This window comes from Cheilinus undulatus, linkage group 21 (genome assembly GCF_018320785.1).
Source record: "Cheilinus undulatus linkage group 21, ASM1832078v1, whole genome shotgun sequence".
In the NCBI taxonomy this organism is placed as follows: domain Eukaryota; kingdom Metazoa; phylum Chordata; class Actinopteri; order Labriformes; family Labridae; genus Cheilinus; species Cheilinus undulatus.
The window spans coordinates 20,480,635-20,504,620 of record NC_054885.1 but is presented as its reverse complement, the minus strand read 5'-3'; the positions used below and the strand labels follow the sequence as shown (position 1 = coordinate 20,504,620).

The 23,986-nt window shown below is 37.0% G+C and overlaps 2 protein-coding genes across 7 annotated transcripts; one reads left to right on the top strand and one right to left on the bottom strand.

Annotated features, from left to right (window-relative positions):
* Positions 1-1,133: 1,133 nt before the first annotated feature.
* On the top strand, positions 1,134-7,037 carry nudt1 (nudix (nucleoside diphosphate linked moiety X)-type motif 1). Of its 2 annotated transcripts, none has more exons than XM_041817594.1 (4): positions 1,134-1,262; positions 1,436-1,596; positions 3,076-3,221; positions 4,615-7,037. In XM_041817594.1, the coding sequence occupies exons 2-4, from the start codon at positions 1,445-1,447 to the stop codon at positions 4,785-4,787; spliced, it is 471 nt and encodes a 156-aa protein (XP_041673528.1). In that variant the 5' UTR covers positions 1,134-1,262; positions 1,436-1,444; the 3' UTR covers positions 4,788-7,037. The 2 variants fall into 2 exon arrangements, with proteins under 2 accessions (XP_041673528.1, XP_041673527.1); XM_041817593.1 differs by having other exon boundaries at positions 1,165-1,339.
* On the bottom strand, positions 6,818-23,284 carry snx8a (sorting nexin 8a). Of its 5 annotated transcripts, XM_041817588.1 has the most exons (14): positions 23,088-23,284; positions 22,923-22,989; positions 22,107-22,234; positions 19,408-19,537; positions 18,125-18,315; positions 17,610-17,730; positions 14,809-14,945; positions 14,593-14,673; positions 14,323-14,483; positions 14,022-14,151; positions 13,860-13,928; positions 11,382-11,531; positions 8,659-8,808; positions 6,818-8,215 (listed from the first exon to the last, which is right to left on the bottom strand). In XM_041817588.1, the coding sequence occupies exons 2-14, from the start codon at positions 22,957-22,959 to the stop codon at positions 8,135-8,137; spliced, it is 1,566 nt and encodes a 521-aa protein (XP_041673522.1). In that variant the 5' UTR covers positions 22,960-22,989; positions 23,088-23,284; the 3' UTR covers positions 6,818-8,134. The 5 variants fall into 5 exon arrangements, with proteins under 5 accessions (XP_041673522.1, XP_041673523.1, XP_041673525.1 ...); XM_041817589.1 differs by having other exon boundaries at positions 19,408-21,943; positions 22,923-23,284; XM_041817591.1 differs by lacking the exon at positions 22,107-22,234.
* Positions 23,285-23,986: the final 702 nt, after the last annotated feature.

The following is a 23,986-nucleotide window of genomic DNA, read 5'->3' as shown; positions in this document are numbered from 1 at the left end:
TACTCGTTTTTCTTACCAGGCTAGTATGTGGTTGTTTTCAGGTATTATTATGGGAAATCCAGCTTTGTTATCCCAAAATGACATGATAACTATGTCAGAAAAAACCTCCATCCAAAGGGTGAAAGTATTATAAATGAAATTATAAAAGTGGAGGTGAAAACTCATGTGAATTGAATAATGAAGTGATAAAAATACATTTGAATTGAAAAATGAAGTGATGAAGAACGAATTGATGTGATTAATTTGAGGATGATTTGATCAAAATTGTTGCAGTTTGACATAAACGGTGGCAAATTTTATCATTTTGTTTTTCATTCGTCATTTACAATTTAAACATATCATGCAAAAATTTCCATTTATCATTTCAGGAAAGGAGTCTTAAGGGTGAACGTAACAAAAAGAGATGATAAAAAATTAAGGTGAAGAAAATTGATGTGGTATGACTTACTAAGCGTAAAAAATGAGAGTAAATTAAAAAATAAATGATGAAAATATTTGTGAAGTTAAAATAAAAGTGATAATCCAGTAATTCGTTTTGTTTTTTGTTTTTTGTTTTTTTTTGTTTGTTTGTTTTTTTTGTTTGTTTGTTTGTTTGTTTGTTTTTTTTGGGGGGGGGGGGGGGGGGTTTCTTACATTTACAACTAGTTTTTGTTTTGTGACTTGGACATTTATAATATATGTAATTTTTGTGCCTTCTAGTTTCATCATTTACATTATGTAATTTTTGTTATTTCTGCCATGGGAAAAATTGCTTCCGCTGAAATCATTATATATCACTCACTTCATTTTTTCATAAAAACACTTTTTTTACTTCATTATTCAATTTGTGCGAGTAATCACCTCAGCTTTTATCATTTGATTTTTGTTGCTTTAATCCTTTATACCCTACGGCTCTAAACATTGGAATGACCAACTTCAATTTAGTGGTAACCACAAAATAAGACACTTATTTTGAGAAGAGTAGTACTTTGAAATAAACTCGTCATAAGACAGTGCATAAGACGGTGAAAGATGTCACCTTGTTAATATCGGTGGCTGTTTGCTGGGAAGACAGGCTGGTATAATTTGCTGCCGTTTCTAGTAGGACACTTTTAAAGGTTACACGTCTTAACTGATTTGTAAACCATATCGTGGCACTCTTGACCGCAGTCCGAGACGGTTAGACCTATCCGTAACTTTAGGCGTCAGCGTACCACGTGATACGGTCTGTGGCGCGGCAGCGCGACACGCGGGACCCACTGAGCCAGTTTTTTCTGTGTACAGTAAGGCATATTCGTCTTGTGTCATTTTTAGTTGTTTGTGCTGTATTTCATCGGCCTGAAGGACGTAAATTGAATAGGCAAGCAGGCAGATACACAGGCATTATTCTCACAGCAATATAACATTGCATCATGCACTGTTTACATTTTGATTCTGTGTCCTTACTTCCCGTTAGACAGGTGACATGTTGAGCCCTAAGCTGCTGACCCTGGTTCTGGTAGTCCGGCCCGGCAGAGTGCTGCTCGGCATGAAGAAGAGAGGCTTCGGGGCCGGGAAGTGGAACGGCTTTGGTGGGAAAGTTCAACCTGGAGAAACAATTGAAGATGCTGCAAGGAGGTGCTAATATTTAACATTTCAACTCAACTCAGGACATATCCATTCAAGTAGACTAGGATCTGGAATTTTCAGTTGAGTGTTGGATAACTGAGGGAGCAGAAACAATAGGATTAGGATAGTATTGGGCTGAAAGTGTTGTTTTTTTGGTGAAGCTCTGAAATGTTTTTGAAAAGCTTGAAAGAAAGTGAAATAAGTTGATTACTAGAACAAACTGCATTTTTATTTTTATTACTTTGTTCTTTTCTCACAGGATTCAGACCTTAAACCCCTAAAAAATAAAGATTGAGTAATCAATATATGAGCTCCTCAAATCATACTATCACAGCTTTGATTTTGCTTTATACCAGTGGTTCTCAACTGGTGGGGTGGGACCCAAAATACAGTAGTGCTACGTTTTCACTTTGTAGAAGGACTTTTTTTTTTGTTGAAGAGATTTTTTTTTTAATTTTACATTATTTTAAAAGCAGTTCTGTAAAAACTCAAGGTTTTTCTTGCTTCTTAATACTAGTATGTTTTGAGCTAAAATATGATTATTCTCTGCACTTTCCCTTGATAACAACACATGAAGAACATTGTACCATTCATGAATTATATTGTATTCACAATCACAAATCCCAATTTTATCCAGTATAATCGCAACTGCACATTATTACAAAATCATGCATTAATATTGCCTGCATACCAGCTTAGGGTTTCTGAAAAGGTGCACTTGATCTATCTCTTTTTCAGCCACATTTTTTCCAAATAAGATACAAACTTCAATATTCATTATTGAATAAATTTAAAGTGGCCCGAAGTTTCGGTCGCAATTGCTCATTTAGGAGGTGCTGCTAAGTTCTGAGGCAAGACCAGTTGAGAACCACTGCTTTATGGATTTCCCTGGTAGGTATTGTTACATACTTAAATGTTATAACAAACAATAAATGGGACTGTGAATATTTTAGATAACAATAATTTAAGATGTGAGGTCATGCCCTGTGTGCACTTCACAGATAAAGGATGTTGAGTCTGGATACAGTGTAACTTTGACTATCAGTCATCAGTAGGAAATTTGTCCCAAAGCCAAAGGAAGGAAGTCCTGAAGCCAATCAGGCCCTATCTCTAATCTGACAAAGAGATCTGCTATGTGTAGAAAATATTAAAGGATAAATAAATCAACAAATTCTCATGATCATCATTATTATTTGTAAGCCTTTGAGCTAAATCACTCAGGAGAGCTGGATAAGTGTCAGTATTTAAGGAAACGGCTAGAAGTTTGTTTCTTTGAGTAAAAATACTTCCTTGTGATTGTGGTTGCCTTCATGAAAAAGGTACAAAACTGGGAATGATATCACTTCTAAATAGAAATAGATTCCCTCTCTAGGAATCACTTTCGTCACCCCACTATCTTCCTTGCTTTGAGTGCTCATGTGAAGTGTACTGTAAGTTTACTGTCAAAGTACACTATATCAAATATTAATCAGTTGTTTCCCTTTTAAGAGAGCTGCAAGAAGAAAGTGGTCTGACAGTGGATGATCTCAGGAAGATCGGAAATATCAAATTTGAATTTGTCGGAGAAACTGATCTACTGGATGTCCATGTCTTCAGAGCCGACGATTATAAAGGAGAGCCCACTGAATCAGAGGGTAGGTTTCCACTGAACCTCCGTGAAATGTGGAGAGCAGGTTGTAGGATTATTCCAGCTTAACCTATTTTTCTCAGAAATACTCTTTTCCATGATTCCTGGTAAAATGTGAAAAAAAAATCATCCCATCTGTTTTTACACCTCCTTTTCACTTTGTCATTATCTAAATATAAGCCCCCTGATTTCTTAATTTGCACTCCAAACTTGATTTTACTATTATATTTTATGTCTCAAATTTAAAATAACTAAAATGTTAAACTGTCTTGATGACTGATACCACCAGTAAAACAAAAGCATCCATAATCAGCCCTCAGATTGAAGCAGTTCCCTCCTAGCTGGCTTAGTTTATTATTTTATCAAAGATATGGCCATGAGCAAGCAGACCATATTAGCGAGGAGCAGAAATCTATAAGTGGTAAAGTTTAAAAGTGTGTAGTAAACAAAAGGAAAGAAGATGCCCTGGGTCAAAAGAATGCAGAGACCTGCAGTGATCTGTGTTTCCTTTGAGTTAAGTGAAGGTCAACAGGGCAAAGCTTGGAGACACACAGCAAAGCACAGGAGGAGTTAGAAATTAGTAGGCGACAGACTGGAGGCCAAGAGAAGTCAAACTGCCAACCAGCTGGAGAGATAAAGAGAGGAAAGAGGCTCAGAGAAATTTACTGAAGTTGGTGAAAAGGAGGAGCAGCTAACAAAGATTTGACAAGAGAAAGAGCAACAGCTGAGGAGTAGTGACTGCTATGACCTTTAAGTTCAGGAGTATGGTTATATTTACAGTATAATATCATGAATAGCACTTTTATCTCATCCCCTTAATGGTTCCTTTTAGAGCTTGGACCAAAAATCTTATCTCTGGATATTTTCTGTAAAGGAATAAATCACTGTCCAATACCAGAATACTAAACTCTGATATGCAAGGTAAAAATAAACAATATTAAAATCTGTTTGACACCACCGCTACAAAGACGGAAGTCTCATACATCCATTATTGGTGGGGTTTTCATTTGTAATTATCAAAATCTGCAAACTCCTGACGCACTGTCAACATTGGTTAAAAACAGTAACATTTCAGTATAATAAATATTTATGAATTCTTAAGTATCATGAGTTTCAAAATGAAAAATATCTATTTTTCTAATAATCAGTGGTATCAAAAGTACAAAAACTTAATGATCATCAGTCCTATTTAACTAAAAGAGAGAGAGAAAACGGTTTTAATTGCATAGTTGTGTTGGCAACTTTTGGAAGCCTTTGCTCCTGGCCAGCTCTACCCACAAATACAAAGTTAAAAACTTACAAGAGATTAACTCAATTTTTTACTTGAGCATCTTAGTATAGCTTCTACATAAACTGTCCATATATTTTAAGGCCTGCTGATGATATTCTTTGTTTTTCAGAAATGAGGCCTCAGTGGTTTGAGTGTGACAAAATCCCCTTCAGTGAAATGTGGGCTGATGACATCCTGTGGTTCCCCCTGCTGCTCCAGAACAAGAAATTTGTGGGATACTTCAAGTTTCAGGGTCATGATATGATCCTCAGCCACACTCTTGAGGAGGTGGAGGAACTGTGAGACAACAATGAGGGCCTGTGGACATGTATTATCGACACGAAAAATCCAAAAGTCTCCTCTAAACATTTAAAGATATCCTGTTCAGAGTTTGTTGTTCTGTTACATTTCTGAGAAAAAGGTCAGATTTGAAGGACTTACTGGAGCAGTGTGTAGGATGTAGTGACCACTAATGGCTAATGGTGAGGTTGCATATTGCACCCAGCTCACAAGTGTTTACATCATTCCCTTTGAGGCATTTAAAAAAATCTTATGGTGGTCTGAAAGTCTTGAAAAGCATGGATGGAAGTTCGTCACATTTCTAAAAATGTTAAATGCCCGTGTAGTGTTGGTTAAAATCAATTTGAAGACCTGGTTTGATACAATGGAAAAAGTAGAAGTCCTAGGCAACAAGTAATAGGTCATTTCTTGTTTCAATCATCAAACATTGCAGGGAAACCCTGCACATGGTCTAAATTACACAAGTAGGTGGACAGTGTTTTGGTACTGAAACTTTAACAACTTATTTGCAATTTAAACAGTGTGCAGGAGTTTACCTGCAACTCCAGATGGATTAACTCTCTTATTCTAGCTTTTATCAAACAATGGAGAATGTACCACTAATCAAAAAAGCATCAAACTATCACAAATCTTGACAACACAAAATGCAGCTTCATACCAGGTGCGTTTGTGCTGCGTGTTGGCTGTGTCTCCCTGCTCTCATAGCTCTGTCCAGCTTCAAAAGTTTTACCTCAGTTAATCCCCTGCAAGTTACTTGACTCACAGTAAAGCCAAGCTTGAAAAGTTTGAAATACAAGCACTCTGTACAAATAAGGTCAGTTTAACCACAGAAATGCTAAAATGGGACTGAAAAGCTCAAACCGGAGATGTACTGTGTTTACCTTCTTTTGCCTATGGCATTTAAGCTTGTGACCCTTATTTTGCTGATGTTGACATACATATCTTCTAAAACGGTAAAATATGGCTCTCTTTTTTTATAATTTCCTGTACATTAAGGGGAAAGATCTGAAGCAGCTGAATTGCTGCTATAATGTAACTACATCTGGGATAATTGCTACGGTTGCAATATTTTACCGGCTTGTAGTAAAACTGAGCCATGCCCATAGCTTCTGCCTCATTCTCCTCAAATGACGCTAATTGGTCCCGTCTGTTTTCAGACCTTGCACTGTCATTTCAGATTAGAGCTTTGCAAAAGCTGCTTGATAACAGGCATGGAATCCGGCCAATCCATTAGCTTTGGAGGGCTACATAATATTTAAGGCTAAAATTCGTGCAAACAGCCATGTAACAATAAGACCAAAGTAAAAAGTTGGGTGCTATCTCTCCAACCTGGCAAAGCATTGTGATGTATGGGCTTGAGAAAATACCCAGTATGAAAGTATCTGTTAGGACAGTGGTTCCCAACTTTTTTTTTTTCCTTAGACCCCCCCCTACTCATATCTAAGAAAAGCTAAGCCCCCCCAGGACCGACTTGGGAAAGTAAGCACCAGTTATAATTGTTTTCATTGACAAAATCCTAACAAATTAGGCCTACACTTATTCTTGACTAAAGACCTATGTACAATCAGGACCAAGTTTTTATTATTTTTTGAGTAGTGATAAAACCACAGAATCAGCTTTTTTTTTTTTTTTTTCAATTTTGAATAGAATAGAAAAAGCCCTAGACTCGATATGCAAGTTTTGAGTGCCTGCCTTTTTTTAACAGACCCAAAAATCAATCTGAAAATGACAGACTCAGCATGCACAGACCTTAACACTGCTGAGACGCTGTCCGACAGCCAAATAGTTTGTCCAGTCTAGACTTCTATAGTGACTTAGTGTAGCAACATGACAAATTCTGCAGAGAACTCCCTGTGATTTGCTCATGATAAGATAATGTAAATGAATCTAGTCTTCTTTCCATTTTTGTTTGATGAAAAACTGCTAATAGCTCCCAAGAAATTACTATTACCACAAGGTTCTTTTTTTAGGTCAGGTTTTATAAATCCTTTTAAAGAAAAGCAATCAAAACAGGAATATACTGAAAGAAATATCCATTCTGTTATTTTATTTTGGAGAATAACTGATTTAACTAAATTCAGCTAAGATTTTTATGAGTATTTACAGTATCTACAGTTATACACTTGTTGGGTCTTCAGTTCTGTGCAAGGAAACTTCATTCCAGAATTTTTTTTTTTTCGACCAACGGTTATCACTGGAAGCAGTGGTAAACTTTCTGTCTTTATACAATAAACATTGAATATGTGCACATTATCTGCATTCTGGCATCATTCATTTAAACACGGTCTGTTTGGTGTATTCGAGACAAGGTTAGGTGACAAAATTTTTAAAGCATGATCCTTGACATGGTGAATTGTCCCTTTGAGATTTTTTAATTAAGCAGTGTGAATGGTGGTTTTCTTTTTAACTGAAGAGCAGAAAGTCTGATAGTGTTTAATTCAACAATATCTGGATGCAATTTATGCTGCTGTACATAAAAATGTATTTTGATCTATCTTAATGTGCAAAATCTCCCAGTGATTTTACAAAATAAAAGCAGTGATTCTTAAATTCTAGCTGTATAGAAATCCTGATTTTTGCAGTCTGTCTTTTTAGATGTCTCATCTTTGGCAGTAAACAAATAGCTTATAGTGTTTTGTTGATATTAAACAGCTGGTGCCAGAGGTTTCACAATATCCATCCTTTGTAGTATTCACTTTGAGTACAGGCTTTTATAAAATAGCTTATTAAATGAAACTGGAAGTCTAGAGTATAAAAGGCAAAAATGTTGAATATCAAAGGTCAGAACTAAAACAGTAGAAGAAATCAAACTAAAGTCCATAAAAATATAAAGCACATAGCTTTACATCTTTATAAACTGGCATCTACATCAAAAATACACTGGTGTAAAGTTATTCAGTATAACCTCAAGGACCTGAGATTTAAAATAACCTCATCCTTTAACATAGTCTCAATACTCTAAGGGTACAAAACGTCTTCCAAGGATAATTTATAAACAGAAGCCTTTAACAAATGTGCTGGAATGCAAGAATATACTGTCATCCTTCATGTTCGACACGCTGGTCGCTCCCTTGTGAAATACAATTTGGAGGATTTTCCTTTCTTGATATGGAAGTGGAAATGATTTCCTCATCAAGCAGAGCATAAAATGTCAGATTCATGAGGCCACTGTCTTTTCCAGCTCCATGGCTGATGATCAGACCAAAATAATTGAAGAAGCTGAGACTCAGTTTACAAAAAACTCCTCTTATTGACTGGAATGTTTGCTGGCATTTAGAGAAGATTGTGCAGTTTCTGCAGCGACTTGTTTTCCTGGTTGTTTCTCTTCTTCCCCTTCGTGTTTTGAGGTTTCATACAGGAGGCTTCAGTCCATTATTAGCGCCAAAAAGACACCCGAGCTTTGGCTGGAGTTCATTCCAAACCTCTCCCATCTGGAAGGAAAACAAACAAGTCCTTTTGTTACAATTTGTGAGACACATAATAGCAGTAGATTAAAGTTTATTGAGCAGTCATTTGCAAGGAGAAATTGTCTTAAAATTGTAAAAACACAAGGAAGCAGAATCATCCTTAAGACTTCTGTGAGCCATAGAAACCTCTATAAGATGTATCCACTGGAATCTGTGTGAGAAACTCAGCAGCTAGGGGCCAACCAAAAGCAGCTTTATTGTTTTAAATACATTTAAAGGCATATGTGAGATTCCCTCGTGTCCTTAAAATGATGGTATTATCCTTCCAGTGTTATCATCCATCATTATTAGTTCTTTCCTTGGACTGTAAAAGGCAATTTAAAGCGGGTTTGACCCTTCAGGAGCGGCACCATGTCGACGCAAAGAAGCATCTGCAGGAAAATGATTTCCCCGACAAGCAGTCTCACCTCTCTGTGTCCTTGGACCTGCGAGTTAACAAAGGCACCCAGAATGTGGGATGTGATTGGAAGGTAGATGAAGATAAGCTGAGTCTCCTGATGGAGGCAGAACAGGGAGAAGTAGTTCCGTAGCTCCATGGTCTGAATGGCATTTTCTTGCTATAAAAACAGAAAAAAATCATCGTCACCACTTAAATAAGGATAGTTCAATAGTCAGTATACGGAAATACTTTACACATTTAATAGAATGCTATCATATTTAATAGACAGTAATGCTCCTCCTGGGTTAAATCCTCCTTTTGCGTTTACCCTGTTGTGTCTGAAAACGGTTTAAGTTAATAACAGTGTTTCTTATTTTCAGTACTCGTTATCATTAGCTGTAATTTGTGCCCCCAAATGAGTAGCATTAATGAAGTGAAAAAGGTCAACCTAAACATGAGCAAGATAGCAGAGGGACTGTTAGCATGCTAACATAAGCAATTACATACAATGCCTGTAAAATGTACTTGCCCCTGGGATGTTTTACCCTTTTGTTGATTTTATAAAACAATGGTGATCAATAATAAATCAACTCTTTAGTGTCAAATTAAAACTGATTTCTACAAAGTGTGTCAATGAAATAAAAAAATGTAATCGCTATATAGACCAGCCTCAAAGTCTCTGTTGGATTGAGGTCTGGGCTTTGACTCAGCCACTGCAGATCATTCACCTAGTTGCCTTTAAACCATTTCTGTGTAGCTTTCATTGTATGCTTCAGGTCATTGTCTTGTTGGGAAATAAATCTTCACCCACAAGCCTTTTGGCAAACTCCAGACAAGACTGAATATGAGTTTTCTCCAACAGTGGCTTTTTCTTCTGCCACTCTCCCGGGCAACAGTTGTTGTATGCAGAGTCTCTCCCATCTCAGCTGCTGAAGCTTGTAAATCCTTCAGAGTAGTCATAGGTGGCCCCTCTCACTAGTCTCCTTCCTGCGCAGTCAGTTTGTGTGGACAGACTGATCTAGGCATATCTACACATGTGCCATACTCCTTACAATTCTTGATGATGGATTGTATCCATCAATCGGCTTATTGATTTTAATAACCTTTTCTCTGAGTTGCTTGGAGTGCTCCTTTGTTTTCATGGTGTAATGGTAGCCAGGAATACTGATTAACCAGTGACTGGACCTTCCAGACACGGGTGTCTTTATACTACATTCAACTGGGACACATTCACTGCACTCAGGTGATCCCCATTTTACTAATTGTGAGACTACGAGCACCAATTGTCTGGGCCTCTGTTGAATAAGGTCAATAACTTTGAATGGGATGAATATTTATTCAGTCACTTATTTTACCTAACATATTTTTATTTAACTGACAATACTTTGTAGGAATCTGTTTTCACTTTGACATTAAAGAGTTTTTTTGTACTTTTTTGGGTCAGAAAAGTCACAGTATATTGACCATGACTGAAGGGGCTGAATACTTTTTATAGGCACTGTATCATAACAAAGGGTAATGTCATTTTCTTAAGTTAGTTTTTTATGTTGCAAATCAGTGCAACTCCTTTGTAAATTTTTCAAACACTGAACATCCATAAAATACTCGTGTCTTCAGCAGATATTCTATCAATTTGATTATTCTCTTTTTTCAACAAAATGCTGCTAATTTATGGCTGTAAATTCAATATAAAAGTCTTGGTTGTGATAATCTAAGACAGCAGTTCTCTGGTGGGAAAGGACCCAAAAGTGGGTTGTGGATCTGTTTTCAATGGGTCACAAATGTGTAATTGGGGAAAAAGGGGAAAAATGTAACATGTACAGGATCCTAAAGTCAACATACATTCATCTATTTTATTTCACTCCATTTTGATAAAAAGTGCATTTAGGTGTTTTTTGAGAGATGTTGACCTCATTATCTCAGTATAATAAGGCTGTTTTTTCCATGATCATGTGTTAATTTAAAACATTTTTGTTTTGCCCTGTCTCTCTGTGCAGTCATATGGTTTGCTCCATTTCAGGTCCAAACAGCAACATTTTTCTTTAAATAAATTGAAGTGATTAAATATTTTTGGACATTTAGGTCATTATTTCTCTCTAAGGAGGTGGTGGTGGGTCCTGAGGCTAGACCAGTTGTGAACCACTGATCTAAATAAACCCCTCATGGAACATTAAGTCCTGAAAGAATCATGACTAGATAACAAAGCAGTCACAGAAGCCATAACAGTGGTTATACTGGTCATACACCTGCCAGACTGTTTTATATTGCTGATAAAGTTTGTATAAAAAACTTCTGACCACATATGCATAAACACAGAAAAACACATGTGACAAGATGGAAACCAGCAGATATCATTCTTGTTATGAAATTATTTTATTTATCTGTCCCCTGCACTAAATTTTTTTAATGTAATATAATCATGGGGAAAACTATCATTTTTATACTGAGATAACATAATTCAGGATCTCAAGAAAATAACCTAATTTTTTGTCAACATGGAAAACAAAGTAAAATGTAAAAAATAATTATAATTTTTGAATGACTGGCCCTCCATACAGGTGAAAGTATTTAGTGAAGTTGCAAATTCAGTCTGTTAGTTAATGAAGTAAATGAAAGTTTGCATGACTGGCCCAAATCTGTTTTGAGAGAAGCAATGTATTAATCTATACACGCCAGATAGCCAGTATGTTTATCAAGCAATAAATCCAATGGATTGAAAAGCATCCCAGCAGCCTGAAAGAGATAAAGCACCTGAACAATTCGTGACTCCAGCTGCTCCACCGATGCCTGCTCTTTTGGCTGAACTGTGGCGCTCATCATCTGCCTCTTCATCACACTGTATTTATGCAGAGCTCTCTGATGCTCATGGAGCACGCCCTTCTCGTGACGCTCACACAGATCCTAGGAAAAAAAACACACAAACATCCTCCTGTTTGTCTTAGAATGGTACCACGCAGAAGAGAAGTAATACCCATCAAACAAGGATTTTATAAAGTATTTGCCCCCTCTCTGATATCTTCTTTTTTTATTTCTGCATATTTGTCACACTTAAATGTTTCAGATCATCAAGCAAATTTTAATCTTAGACAAACATAACCTAAGTAAATACAAAATGCAGTTTTTAAACAATTAATTAACAATTAAAGGACATGTGAAAAAGTAACTGCCACCTAAACCTAATAATTGGTTGTACCGCCCTTGATCGCAACAACTGCAAACAAGCGCTGGGATAACTGGCAATGAAACTTTAATATTGCTGCAGAGGAATTCTGGCCCACTCTTCTTTCCAGAATTGTTTTAATTCAGCCCTATTGGAGGATTTTCCAACATGAACAGCCTGTTTAAGGCTGCCACAGCATCTCAATCAGATTTTGACGAGCCCACTCCAAAACCTTAATTTTGTTTTTAAGCCATTCAGAGGTGTACTTGTTGGTGTGCTTTGAATCATTGTCCTGCTGCATAACCCAAGTGTGTTTGAGCTTAAGGTCACCGTGATGGCTGAACATTTTCCTTCTGGTTTTTCTAGTAAAGAGCAGAATTCATGGTCAAATCAATTATGGCAAGTGGTCCAGGTCCTCAAAAGCAAAGCAGCCCCAGACCATCACACTACCACCATCATGCTTGACTGTTGGTATGGTGTTCTTTTTACGTAATGCTGCGTTAGATTCATGGCAGATATCACACAGCATTCATTCTGAAAGACTCAACTTGTGTCTCTTCAGTTCTCAGAGTATTTTCCCAGACGTCTTGGTGATCTTCAAGATGTTTTTGACAAATGTGATGAGCTTTGTGTTCTTTTTTGTCTGCAGTGGTTTCAGCCTTTGAACTCTCCCACCAATGCTATTTTTGCCTAGTGTGTTTCTTTTTGTTGAATCATGAACACTGACCTTAACTGAGGCCAGTGAGGCCTGCAGATCTTAAGCTGTTGTTCTGGGATTTTTGGTGACCTCCTGGATGAGTTGTCAATGTGCTCCTGGAGTAATTTTGGTAGGCTAAAAGGTTCATCACTGTTTCAAGTTTTCTCCATTTGTGGATAATGGCTCTCACCATGGTTCACTGCAGTACCAAAGCCACAGAAATGGTTTTGTAACCCTTTTCAGACAAAAGATGTCATTGACTTTGTTTCTCATCTATTCTTGCATGATATATTGCTTTTTGAGATCTTTTAGCCTACTTCACTTTGTCTGACAGGTTCTATTTAAGTGATTTCTTGATTCAGCAGGTCTGGCAGGAATCAGGCCTGGGTTGTGAAACTGAACTCAGCTTTCAAAAAAATGTGATTAATCACAGTTAATTCATGCTTTAACCAGGTGGGGCAATTACTTTTAACATAAGGCCAGGTAGGTTCAGATGGCTTTTCCCCCTTATTAGATAAAATTATAATTTAAAAACTGCATTTTAGATTTACTCTGGTTATCTTTGTCTAATATTAACATTAGTTAAATAATCTAGTATGTTTGCCAAATATGCAGAAAATAGTAAATCAGGGCGGGGGCAAATACTTCTTCACAGCACCGCACCTTTTAAAAAACTGATGAGATTAGCATTTATATAAGAGTAAAGAACATTAGTCAACATAACAGGAAATGCTACTCTATCTACCCACCAGTTGTTACTGGAAGCTGCCAGTCTGTTGCTAATGTTTTGTGCTGCACATTTTATCATCTAAGCCTTCAACATTGTAGCCCCACTTGACATTTTTATGTCCAATGGGGATGCACTAGTCAGCTATGCCCTTCTCCGCAGTCTTCTCAACAAAGAACCCACTCTGTATAGTGTTGTTCTTAACCGTAAACCATTGTTTTCCTTTCGTGAATGGATTTAACATAACGAGAGAGGAAAGAAAAGGGTTAGTGTAAAGGTTAGGGGGTTAGGGTAAAATACAACCTAATTTTCAGAGATTTGCCATAATATTACAGGGAATTACTTAATAGTTAATATATTATTACAGGGTAAATACTTTATTTACATTGCCATATTTCTGAGTTATTACTTGGTAAAATGCCAGTTTATTACAATATAGGCTACTTATCACCTTACTCTTGAGAAATTACTAGATAATTAGGGTCCACTAAAATAAAGTGCTATCCATGTCTCTCTGGCAGCAGAATTTACATTCTGTGCATTCAAAACTTAGTTTCAATGCTTCATAATATGTGCATAATTTCCTTGCAAATACTCCCTAAAGTGACCTGACATGTTAAATTGAAGTTAAATAAATGTACTCACTCTGTATGACTGGAGCAAATCCAGGAAAACATTCAATTTTTCCACAACATCATCCTCTTCTCGTCTACCCTGAGGACAGAAATAGAAGAGAAAACAGCATTTACTACATGTGCTGGTCAGACAGAGCGGTAAGTGTTGCAGGTGAAGGTATCAGGGCTGTACCTGCTGAGCAGCTTTGTCAGACAGGACTGCGAACTCCACAGACAGACTCTTCAGGGACTGACGCAGGGTGCCCCAGGTGCCCTGCGAGGAGGCCAAGGAGGGAAGGGTTGAAGAGTCTGAGCCCAGTGAACTGCAGAAAAAAAAAAAACAAAACATTATGGCGGAGACAGGGTAAAACTTAAGCTGCTGAACTCATTTTAGCCATACAACGTCAGAAAAACAAAACCTTTGGAATGCTATTAACATTTGTTTTTCTGAGTCCAAAACCTCTGGATACCAGAAAAAGACTTTGATGAAATACCTGAGCTCTCTGCCAAACATGAGAAGATCCGTGGCATTCTCCTTTGAGCGCTCAGCCATTTTTTCAGCTCTGTCACGCAGCTTGTTAAAGCTGTTGTGGATGTTTCTGATCAGCTCTCTGCTGGTAGAGAACTGAGCTTGAATGTCTGTGGGGAGATATTCCTGCAAACACATCAAACACAGGTCTCTGAAATGTTGCACGCAATTGCTATTTGTTTTGATTTTAAGACATTTAGGTCAGAATTGATGCAGTGTGCTTACTATGACTAACCTTTGCTAGGGTCGCGATTCTGTTGGTCATGAACTCATCACCCGTTTTCTTGTAAGCGTCACGCAGCTTAGTCTGAACATCCTGTGTGGGAAGAAGGGTGAGGAAAAAGACTGAGTGACTAGAACAGGATGCATTTCACCCTCAGCCATCACAATGTGAACAGTTCTATTGCAACAGCCTGGGGACACAGAACAAGTGACAAAATGACAAACATACGGAGCCGCTGAAGGTGAGGAAGGTCTTCACCAGCTCATCTTCAGAGAAGAAGGGATGCCGCGCCACTAGGTTTATAAATCTGCCAAGCGCACGTCTCCGCCCTTCGATAAATTCCCGCTCAGACACAGAGGTCAGCACTATGGAGAGACAACCAAAAGTTACCATCGAAGGAAATAGAGCACTATTAGAAACTGAGTAGAATCTGTGTTTTAAGGTCAATTTATGTAATTTTGTATCCTTTTTAAATGAAGCAAATATCAAGAGAATCACAATACTAAGCCTTTTTGGATCCATGTGAGCTGTGCAAATCTGCTGATTTGCCTCATGTGATGTCACCTGAGTCTGTGTCTGTAAGGGTCTAGGATCAACTGAAAAAAAACCTTTGGGTGTGGATTAGATATAAGTGGATTAACTAGACATTTTAAGCTCTTTGATGCCCAAGTTAGCATCTAGAGGCTTTATTAGCCTCTGATACCAGGAAATACAGTATAAAACTTAAACTAAACCATCTGTTGTGCATTATGGTTAAGGCAGAAAGTAGAGTTTGACATGCATTTCTTTTTCTGAATAATCCAGTAAGGGGTGAAGTACATCAATATATTTAGTGTTTTAAAATAATGATAATTTTATTCTGTTATGTTTGTGTTATTTTTTTCATTCACTATTACCTTAGAGTTACATAAAGTAAATTAAACATGTATATTTCTTAATCTATTGCCCACATAAACATGGATATACCTATCCACCATACACAAGCACTTCCAACCACAAACACATGTACAGCGGGTAGATTAAGGGGTACCTGAGAGTTTAGGAAAGCTGGGTGATTTTGTGGCTCCACTCTGTCTACAGAGCTTCATAAATCATGCCCCATATCCTGTTAAGTTGTTTTTCTTTCCTCTCACATTGTCCTTAAAATACCCAATTAATAATTCATTCACACTTTTCCTTTCTGAAGTGTAGGTGGTTACTTAATTTTCTAACTTTTGCTATAAAAGCCGTTTTAAAGAGCAATTTAATATCTTAATTTATATAAAGGACAGTAGATAAGAGTCAGAAACAGGGATGGGAGAGTGGAGAATAACATGAGGAATAGAAGCCACAGGCTGGACTGTGCTTGTAACACCTGAAAACATTATACCTGCCTACAAATGTGATAAGAATGTATTAACTTTTACATTGCAGGGATTTATCAAAGTGGGTTTAAGTCATCATAAGCTCAAGTCATACAGAAATGTAGCCATGGCAATTTTTTTTCCCCACCATAAAACAGGAAGTAGTTTTCTAAGTCTTAAAACACTGGTAGAGACATAAATCTTGACACAAAAAAAATCATATAAAAAGTATTCATTACAATTTTGAAATATTTCATTTATTTTGCACAAGGACAAACCTTAGGGCAAGTCTCACCCTATTAAAGCAAGGTACTGTGTTGTAAACATTACGGGTACAAACTTGCTGAGACAAAAAACAAATTTGTTCAGATATATTGAGGATTGCAAAAAAAACTGCCTGGCTGAAAATGTTTCACTAAATTACTTGCAATTTCCTCAGACCACTTTTTTGGACACATTTTGAACTCATTGGCAGTTATAAAAAGCAACAACAATGACCAAAACATAGATTTTACATGTCTGTATTACATTTGTTAGTAATGATGACTATTTTAAGACAGATTTTACCTTGCCACAAATGCAAAAAAACCTGCAAATGTAAAAGTATTAGAAGTGCATTTGTTATAAGGTTTGCAGTAAGCAACTGCTATGACATTTGATTGAAATTTATCACAGTTGTAAGATTATTTCATTACAAACTGCAGATCTGTATTAGATTTGCAGTTTATTACGTTTGTGGTTGTTTCCACCATAAAAGCTTTCTATTGAATGAAAATTGAATTTGCCATCCAGATGTGTATCTTATTTTGCCACAGTTTTGAAAAAGATAAATCACTAGTGAGGACTCTGCTTTTTTATCACAAGTTTTGGAATCAAGTTTTCTCATCTTGACACAAGACTAAAAGGCATTAATGACGGAGTCACTCTGAGAGTAGCATTTTAAACATCTACAGTATCTGAGGGACTAGGGTCAAATTTAGTTTTTTCACTGATGTAAAACCATGTGTAGTTATCATGAAATGTTTCCAGAATATTATATACAGCACTCACTGATGATCTCTTTTAATAATTGGGACAAGGAAAAATAACTTGTGAAATTAAAAACTTACCGTTTTTGCTTTTTTTCTACACATTTGTGAAAATAATTTCTTTCAGTTTACTGTTTTCAGAATCTTACTGACACCCTAAACAAAAACCTGTCTGCACTGATTGGGGAAAAGAGAAATAATCATAAGCAAAAACAGAGGCAGATTTTGAGCAACAAAAGCTCCGTTGTCAGGATGACAGATTCACTTCTGCACCCACATTTTTGCTTTTACGAAGATCTCTAATCAAGTTATTGTCTAATCCTGTGTTTCCTCCAGATTCCTCAGTGTGTTTGTGCGAGTGGGACATAATTATCATTCCAAAGCAACAATCACTCATTGAGAACTCATTTTACACATCACTGGTTTCCCTTTTCTTTCAGGCAGTAGCTTTGATGAATGGTAATGGCTGTGTATGAAACAACAGAACCTGCAGGAGTAAACCTGAACATTTATTCTGTATTCTTCATAAAGTCTGTCCACACACAAAAATTTACTGCTGAAAGAATACCCTAGAAACGTACCACTGAATGCTGAATGGTTTAGTAGATAACGACTCTAAAAAGCAGCCCAAAATTATTAGTGACCATGTTTAACGTACCTCCCTTTAGCATTCTTTTAGGTGGCAGTGCCGGCACCATTCTGTAGGCAAATCTCTGAAGCAACACCTCATGGAAGACATCAAAATCACTGTAACGTCTATAAACCGATATCTTGTATCGCTGCAGACAAAAAAGAGAGAGAATTAAAACAATCCATAGACAGGGGACAGTAGAATAAACATTAAGTTTTCTGTTCTGGACATGTTGTGTTACATGGCTGATAACAGTGAGGCCAACTAAGAACTTTTCATCCTGCAAGCTGCAAATTTCTCCATGAAAAAAAAAACTCTGGCTTGATAACAATAGAGGCCTAAACTATTAAATATCTCTCTGCAGCATTGAACACATGCATTTTGTTACTTGAAACCCAATTAACTGCACATCTAGCCAAGAAATGAGTGATTAAATTAGTAAAGATTTATGCAAACAACACTCATTATTCAAGTCTTTTCTTGTTGTTTAGCTAATTCTAACACAATCATGAACATGCAGTAGGATTAAAGGGATCCCTTGCCTGGCTGGTGACCTGATACTCCACATGTTTGAGGAACAGCCCCTTCTTCTCAGGTATGAGCTCCACTTTCACTGTGTCTCTGGACAGCAGCTTGTCCAGCGTCTGTGAAACTGTCAGTACGTCCTCCTGTGCTGGCTGCATCCTCAAAGCACTCAAATCCTTCGGATCTCCTAGCTGAGGTTTTGGCAACTCTGTCAAACACAAAAATCAGCAGCAACTTCTAATATTTGTTTTAATGATGAAAATAAATATGTCTAGAAAGGAATGAATTGCTTAACTAAGAGGAATGCTGGTGTTAAAACCACTTTTCTTCTTTCTACAGATTCCTACGTGTCTTGTTTTATTTGTCTGCAGCTAACACTGTATCATGCAATGCACCCATGTAATCTGCTATTCTCTGAACATTCCAAGAAGGTCATGAATTGAATGTAATGCACTGCGACAAATGAAGAAAACTTGTTCTTGCATAGATGAGGAAGTGGCATGCAGCATGCTGCCACTCTGGCCACACCTGAAATAACAGAGAGAGCCTTAAATAATCACAGAAGGTTGGGAATGGATCTAACTCGAGCCAGCATAATGGCTACCTCTATGAAAACCAGAAAATTCCCCTCTATCATCTTACCACTGTGGGACCAGTGAAAAATGCATGCACTGCTTAAGGTTTCTACCAAAATAAAATACAAGAAATGAAGCTGAATTACATTGAAGTATCCAGGAAAAATGCATGCACTGCTCAGGGTTTGTTACCAAAGTAAAACACAAAAAAATGAAGCTGAATTACATCTTAGTATATTAGTTAAAATGCATGTACTGCTGAGGGTTCTCTGCCAAAATAAGATACAAGAAGTGAAGCTTAATTAAATCTTAGTATATTAGTTTTAAAAAATGCAATGCTAAGGGTTCTCCACCAAAATAAAATGCAAGAAATTAAGCTAAATTAAATCCTAGAATCTTCAAATGTGAGAACAACTAATAGATATCGGCTAGAAGTCTTTTTTCTACAGTGCACTCCCACATGTTCATTGTTATGCAATCTGTCTAAATGAAAGCAGTAAGAGGGAGTATCCTTTTAATAAACTGTGAGAGTAAACCTATATGGAATAACATCTTGAGTGTATTTGAGCCATAAAAGAGTGACATTTGCCCCATGTAGAGGATATATCCGAACAGCAGAGGGATGACTGAGGTCGTCCTTGGACACACACACAAGAATTGTCTAGCTACTCATTAAGCGAAACCTTTTACTGCTCCGCTCTGCTGTCACTGCCACTGTCGCCTACCTTGTATGCAGTTCTCCAGGAGTTTGGGGCTCGGCTGCTTTCCCTTCTGAGCAAAAGCAATCAAAGCAAGTGCTTTATAGAAAGACAACTTGCTTAGGAATCCGTCTGTGGAGTCGACATGCTCAACAATCTGAGAGGGACAAAGACAAAGTGACATGAAGGCTGCTGTTTTTAAGTGAAAGATGTGCTCTTACATTCCTTTAGTCAAAAAGTGCTCACTGGACACAAAGGTCAGGAAAAGGAAATTCTGCTGAGCTGTGAGCTAGCTCTGAAGTATTCCATAGAAATGATGCACTCAGAGTAATTTCACCACATTGACAAACGGTTCCATTAACCTGCTTGTCAGCAGAGATTTAACCCAATCTGAAAACCCATAAATAAATCCACTTCATACCAGTTTGGTAGCCGATACAACACTTTTACTATGTGATATTTAACATCTTTATGTATTGATTCATTGATAATAAAAACTTTCACATTCCAGGCCACTTTTTATATTATCTATTTATTAATTCATTTGTTTGTATTTGGCCTCTGCCTCATAATGTAATTTACGCCCCTGTGAGGAGTTATTAACTGTTAAGAAACAAGTTGAAATTATTTATACTACTACATGAGCATAAAAGCAAACAAGCAAAGCACTAGCAGCCATTTTTTTAAAATGCTTGAAACAACTGCTGCAGGGTAGGTGTAACGTCATGGCTCAGTGCAGAACACAGCTCAATGCAGAAGCAGCTTGTTTTATATCTTCATCAGCAGGGACTCTTATGAGTGGCAGATATGACTGTTTATAGAAAGCAGAAACAGATTTTTGTTTCAAAATCACAACATTCACATGCTCAGTACAAAAGAGGAAAGAGGTACCACTTTGACCACAGAGAGAGCGCCACCAAAATCAACACAAAACTAAATCTACTTACTGGAGCATATTGTTGTTTTATCTTACCTTTGCTTTTACTTACTACATTTTTACTGTTCAATGTCAAATCCATTCTTTTATCTTATTTCTATAAATATTTTTTTAATCTTTATTCAAATGGTGTAGATTACCGACCAATTTTTTTGCTGCCTCATTTTCTATTTTTTTTTTTTCTAAAAATTATTTGTAAACTTCAACTCAGTAGAGTCAATTTCAAATCTGGGGTAATGCGTTGGTGAGGTTTCCTGTCATGCACTTTGGCAGAGTGTTTAGATGTGTTTTATATGTGTTTAGTTGTGTTGCCTGTTGTACAGTGATTCCTGTTGGGGATTCTTTTGTCATGTCTCTGGTGGATTGTTCTTTTTTTTGATGAGACAAATTGGCACCATGAGTGAAGTTATCCACAGAGTTAAAGTTCTTGTCTCGGACTTTAGGTGATAAAGGAAGCACAGAGCACATTCTTCATAAGTATAAATTGCCTTGCCAAGAGGTTAAGCCTGCTTTATTCTTGCCAGAGGAGAGTTACTACAGCTTTGTCAAACAGTATAATATTTAACACTTGTCAAATGTTAAATTTGTGTTAAATTTATCTTTGAGTTTAATAAACAATGTTTACTTTCCGTGTATTTTACTTTATTATAGAGGTGTGACTTTACCTGAACAACCTGGTTAGAAATCTTGTTTTTCTTACCAATAAGGAAAATCAGATTTTACTGTACAACTCATCAGTAGCTATTCAGTACTCAGTTCATAAAGTAAACCAAGTAAATCAAAAACTTTTTACTTCTTCTTGAGTAGATTTATAGACCGGTACTTTTCAACCAAAGTAATTTTACTTTTACTTTCAATAGGTGAGCACTTTTTACCTCTGGCTATCAGTAAATGAAAGCAAAACAAATGGAATTTAAACAATGTCGAAATTGAACATTTTGGGGAGTATTTATAGATGATAAACTTTGTTGGAAGCCTCATGTAGAACATGTAAAATGAGAATTATCCAAGTCTATTTCTATTCTTTACAAAACAAGGGATGTAGTGAATAAGAACTGCCGTCATATTTTTCACTTGTAATGCCTTTTTGTCAAACTGTGTTGAAATTTGGTGAAATGCACATAAAACTAATTTGGATCCGATAATTAAACTGCAGGAAAGAGCTATTAGAAAAATAAGTAAAGTTGGATACCGTGAATCTATCAATTTGCTTTTTAAAGGATCATCCACATTAAGATTTCTGAACATTGCATACTCAAAAACCCTTGAAATCATGTTTTGTGTGGTGAATAAGAACATTCCAGGTTGTATTAATAAAACTTTAAATCAAGAGAGGGGATTATAATGTAAGGGGTTGCTAAAGTTTGAAACTAGAGCTTGGTTGGCTTGGTTATTCCTTTGATGGTTCAGGATAGGCTGGGTTTAGCCTATTCCTTTTTTGGTTACTGACTGACAAATTTAACGTAAAATTATCTTATTTGGTGCTTGTTTTTGTCTACAAGCATGTTACTGGAATAAAGCATTAGTTCATATGTACATTCAGTTATAAATAAAGTAACCTTACCTTAATCTCCTGGTCTTACCTGAAGGAGCTTTAAGTTGGATGCATAAAAGTAACATAAGAGGCTGGAAGTAAAATATGAATTGTAACTTTTATTCACTGTTGTTTATGTTTGGGACCATTTCTCCATCTTACCACCTAAGTTTGCACTGAATTTTTTAGAACTGTTTGCCTGCAGCATCTTAAATGACCTGTCCCCCACAGCCCAGCAAAGTGTGAGCCCCTCACCTGGCCTAAAACCGCCTTGGAGAGATCAGTCCTTTGGAGCAACCGCTGAAAAACTTCAACCTGCACTCTGTCATCTGTCCTACAGCAGATGGCCTCATATACCTCTCTGTAATAGGCAGGAACTGAGCCTAAAAAGAGGAACAACACCTACATGGAATCACAACCACCCAAGGACAAGAAGTACATTAAAAGGAGATGTTTGCTCCTGATATTAACATGAGACCTTAATCTATATTAGTGGTGCTAACTTCTTAGGTTATGGTTATCTTATCAGGTGTCATTTCCTCTCACATGACTTTTTATTATTTCAACACATGTAAGTAAGCTTTCAATGTGTAAGAAAAACCGTTTCACAACATTTTCAGCCTACTAACAGCTTTAAGGTAATAAGTAGAAGATAAAATGAGATATGAATAATTTTAATCTACTTCTGCTGATGATCTGGTACTGGCACTTTTTTCACGTGGCAGGGAGGAAAAAACATCACTTATAGTGTAAGCATTTTAACCCCTCTGATAAAAGCATTCACCGTTGATATAGCTCATCGGGCATTAAGGAAACATTAACAGGTGAACCGAAAAGCGATAAATCTCTCTTGGCTGCTTTTCAGATGGGCAGACTTGGTTCCGAGATCTTCATGTACCCAAAAGTTCTCATTGGTCAGTTCCCATCGCGACTTTACCAAACAGATTTATCCTCACATTGGTACAATCAACACAACATTTTGACTGCTATGACACTGCAACATCATACAAAACAGCAAAGTGACGAAGAAACTAGATGGCAACAAAGTGTAAAGAAGTTTTCGTACTGTACCTTCATTGATCTCTCCTGCCATGGTGCAGTCTGTCATGTGAGCACAAGAGCACCTCCATGTGATTTCCTGCAGAAAAGAAAAAACAAGTAATTTATTTCTTAAAGTTGTAGTGAGCGTTGGTTAAAGTCCAAGAGTCGAGGAGAGCTGTGGAAACTGTCACTGACGTGTACGTGGCTCACGAGTTTGTCACAGCATGTTGTAAACTCGATTTTTTGTGTTTTATGGTGTGAAGAAGAAGTGCTGTTGTTTGCGTTTTAGATCCAGCAATCTCCTAACCCGAGAAATCTGCTGCTCAGAAAAGAGTTAAATAAACTGTCTGGGACTTGATGTGTACGTTGAACCTGTTTGTTTCCTGGCTTCAATGCAGCTTTCATTTTGTTAGATTTTATGTTCCTCATTCTTTAATGAACCAAGTAATGATGCGTTCAGGTACTCCCCGTAAGTTGCTGCTACTACTGTAGCAGACTCATTGGCACATTTTCTGCTCCTCCTTTCCTATTACGTTTGAGAGTTTGTTCCCTATCTATCTATCTGTCTATCTATCTATCTATCTGTCTATCTATCTATCTATCTATCTATCTATCTATCAGATATAGATAGATATCCATATGTGTCATTTTGGATTTCCTAATGTCTAAAACTAAGGGTAACTGATATCCTGTTTTGATATAGACCTGCTTTTATTATATGAACCACGGATGATTTAAAATCTAGGTATGTGTGGACAAAGTTGTCCATCATGTCCTTTGGCAGTAAGATGTGTTTGGATGTATCTTGTTGCACAGTGATCCCTACTGGGGTTCTTTTGTTCATGTTTCTGGTGAATTGTTTATATGTGAGACATATTTGCACCATGAGTGAAGTTATCCAGTGAGTCAGAGTCCCGTCTGTGACTTCAGTTAGTCCTAAAGGATGCATAGTTAGTATTCTTAATCAGTATGAATTGCCCTGCTATGAGGTTGACCCTCTGCTTTGTTCCTGCCGCTGTACCACAGATTTTTAGTTTCTGCAGCTCTTTTATATTGTCAAATATTCAACACTGTGTATTTAGATATGTGGTGTG

Excerpts from the sequence above, each read along its gene's own strand:
- nudt1 (XM_041817594.1), top strand. The coding sequence starts at position 1,445 with ATGTTGAGCCCTAAGCTGCTGACCCTGGTTCTGGTAGTCCGGCCCGGC. Across the intron at positions 1,597-3,075 it reads ATTGAAGATGCTGCAAGGAG|AGAGCTGCAAGAAGAAAGTG; the intron begins GTGCTAATATTT and ends TTCCCTTTTAAG. Across the intron at positions 3,222-4,614 it reads AGAGCCCACTGAATCAGAGG|AAATGAGGCCTCAGTGGTTT; the intron begins GTAGGTTTCCAC and ends TTTGTTTTTCAG.
- snx8a (XM_041817588.1), bottom strand. The coding sequence starts at position 22,959 with ATGACAGACTGCACCATGGCAGGAGAGATCAATGAAG. Across the intron at positions 22,235-22,922 it reads GGCAGGAGAGATCAATGAAG|GCTCAGTTCCTGCCTATTAC; the intron begins GTACAGTACGAA and ends TCCTCTTTTTAG. Across the intron at positions 14,674-14,808 it reads TCCTCACCTTCAGCGGCTCC|GATGTTCAGACTAAGCTGCG; the intron begins GTATGTTTGTCA and ends CTTCCCACACAG.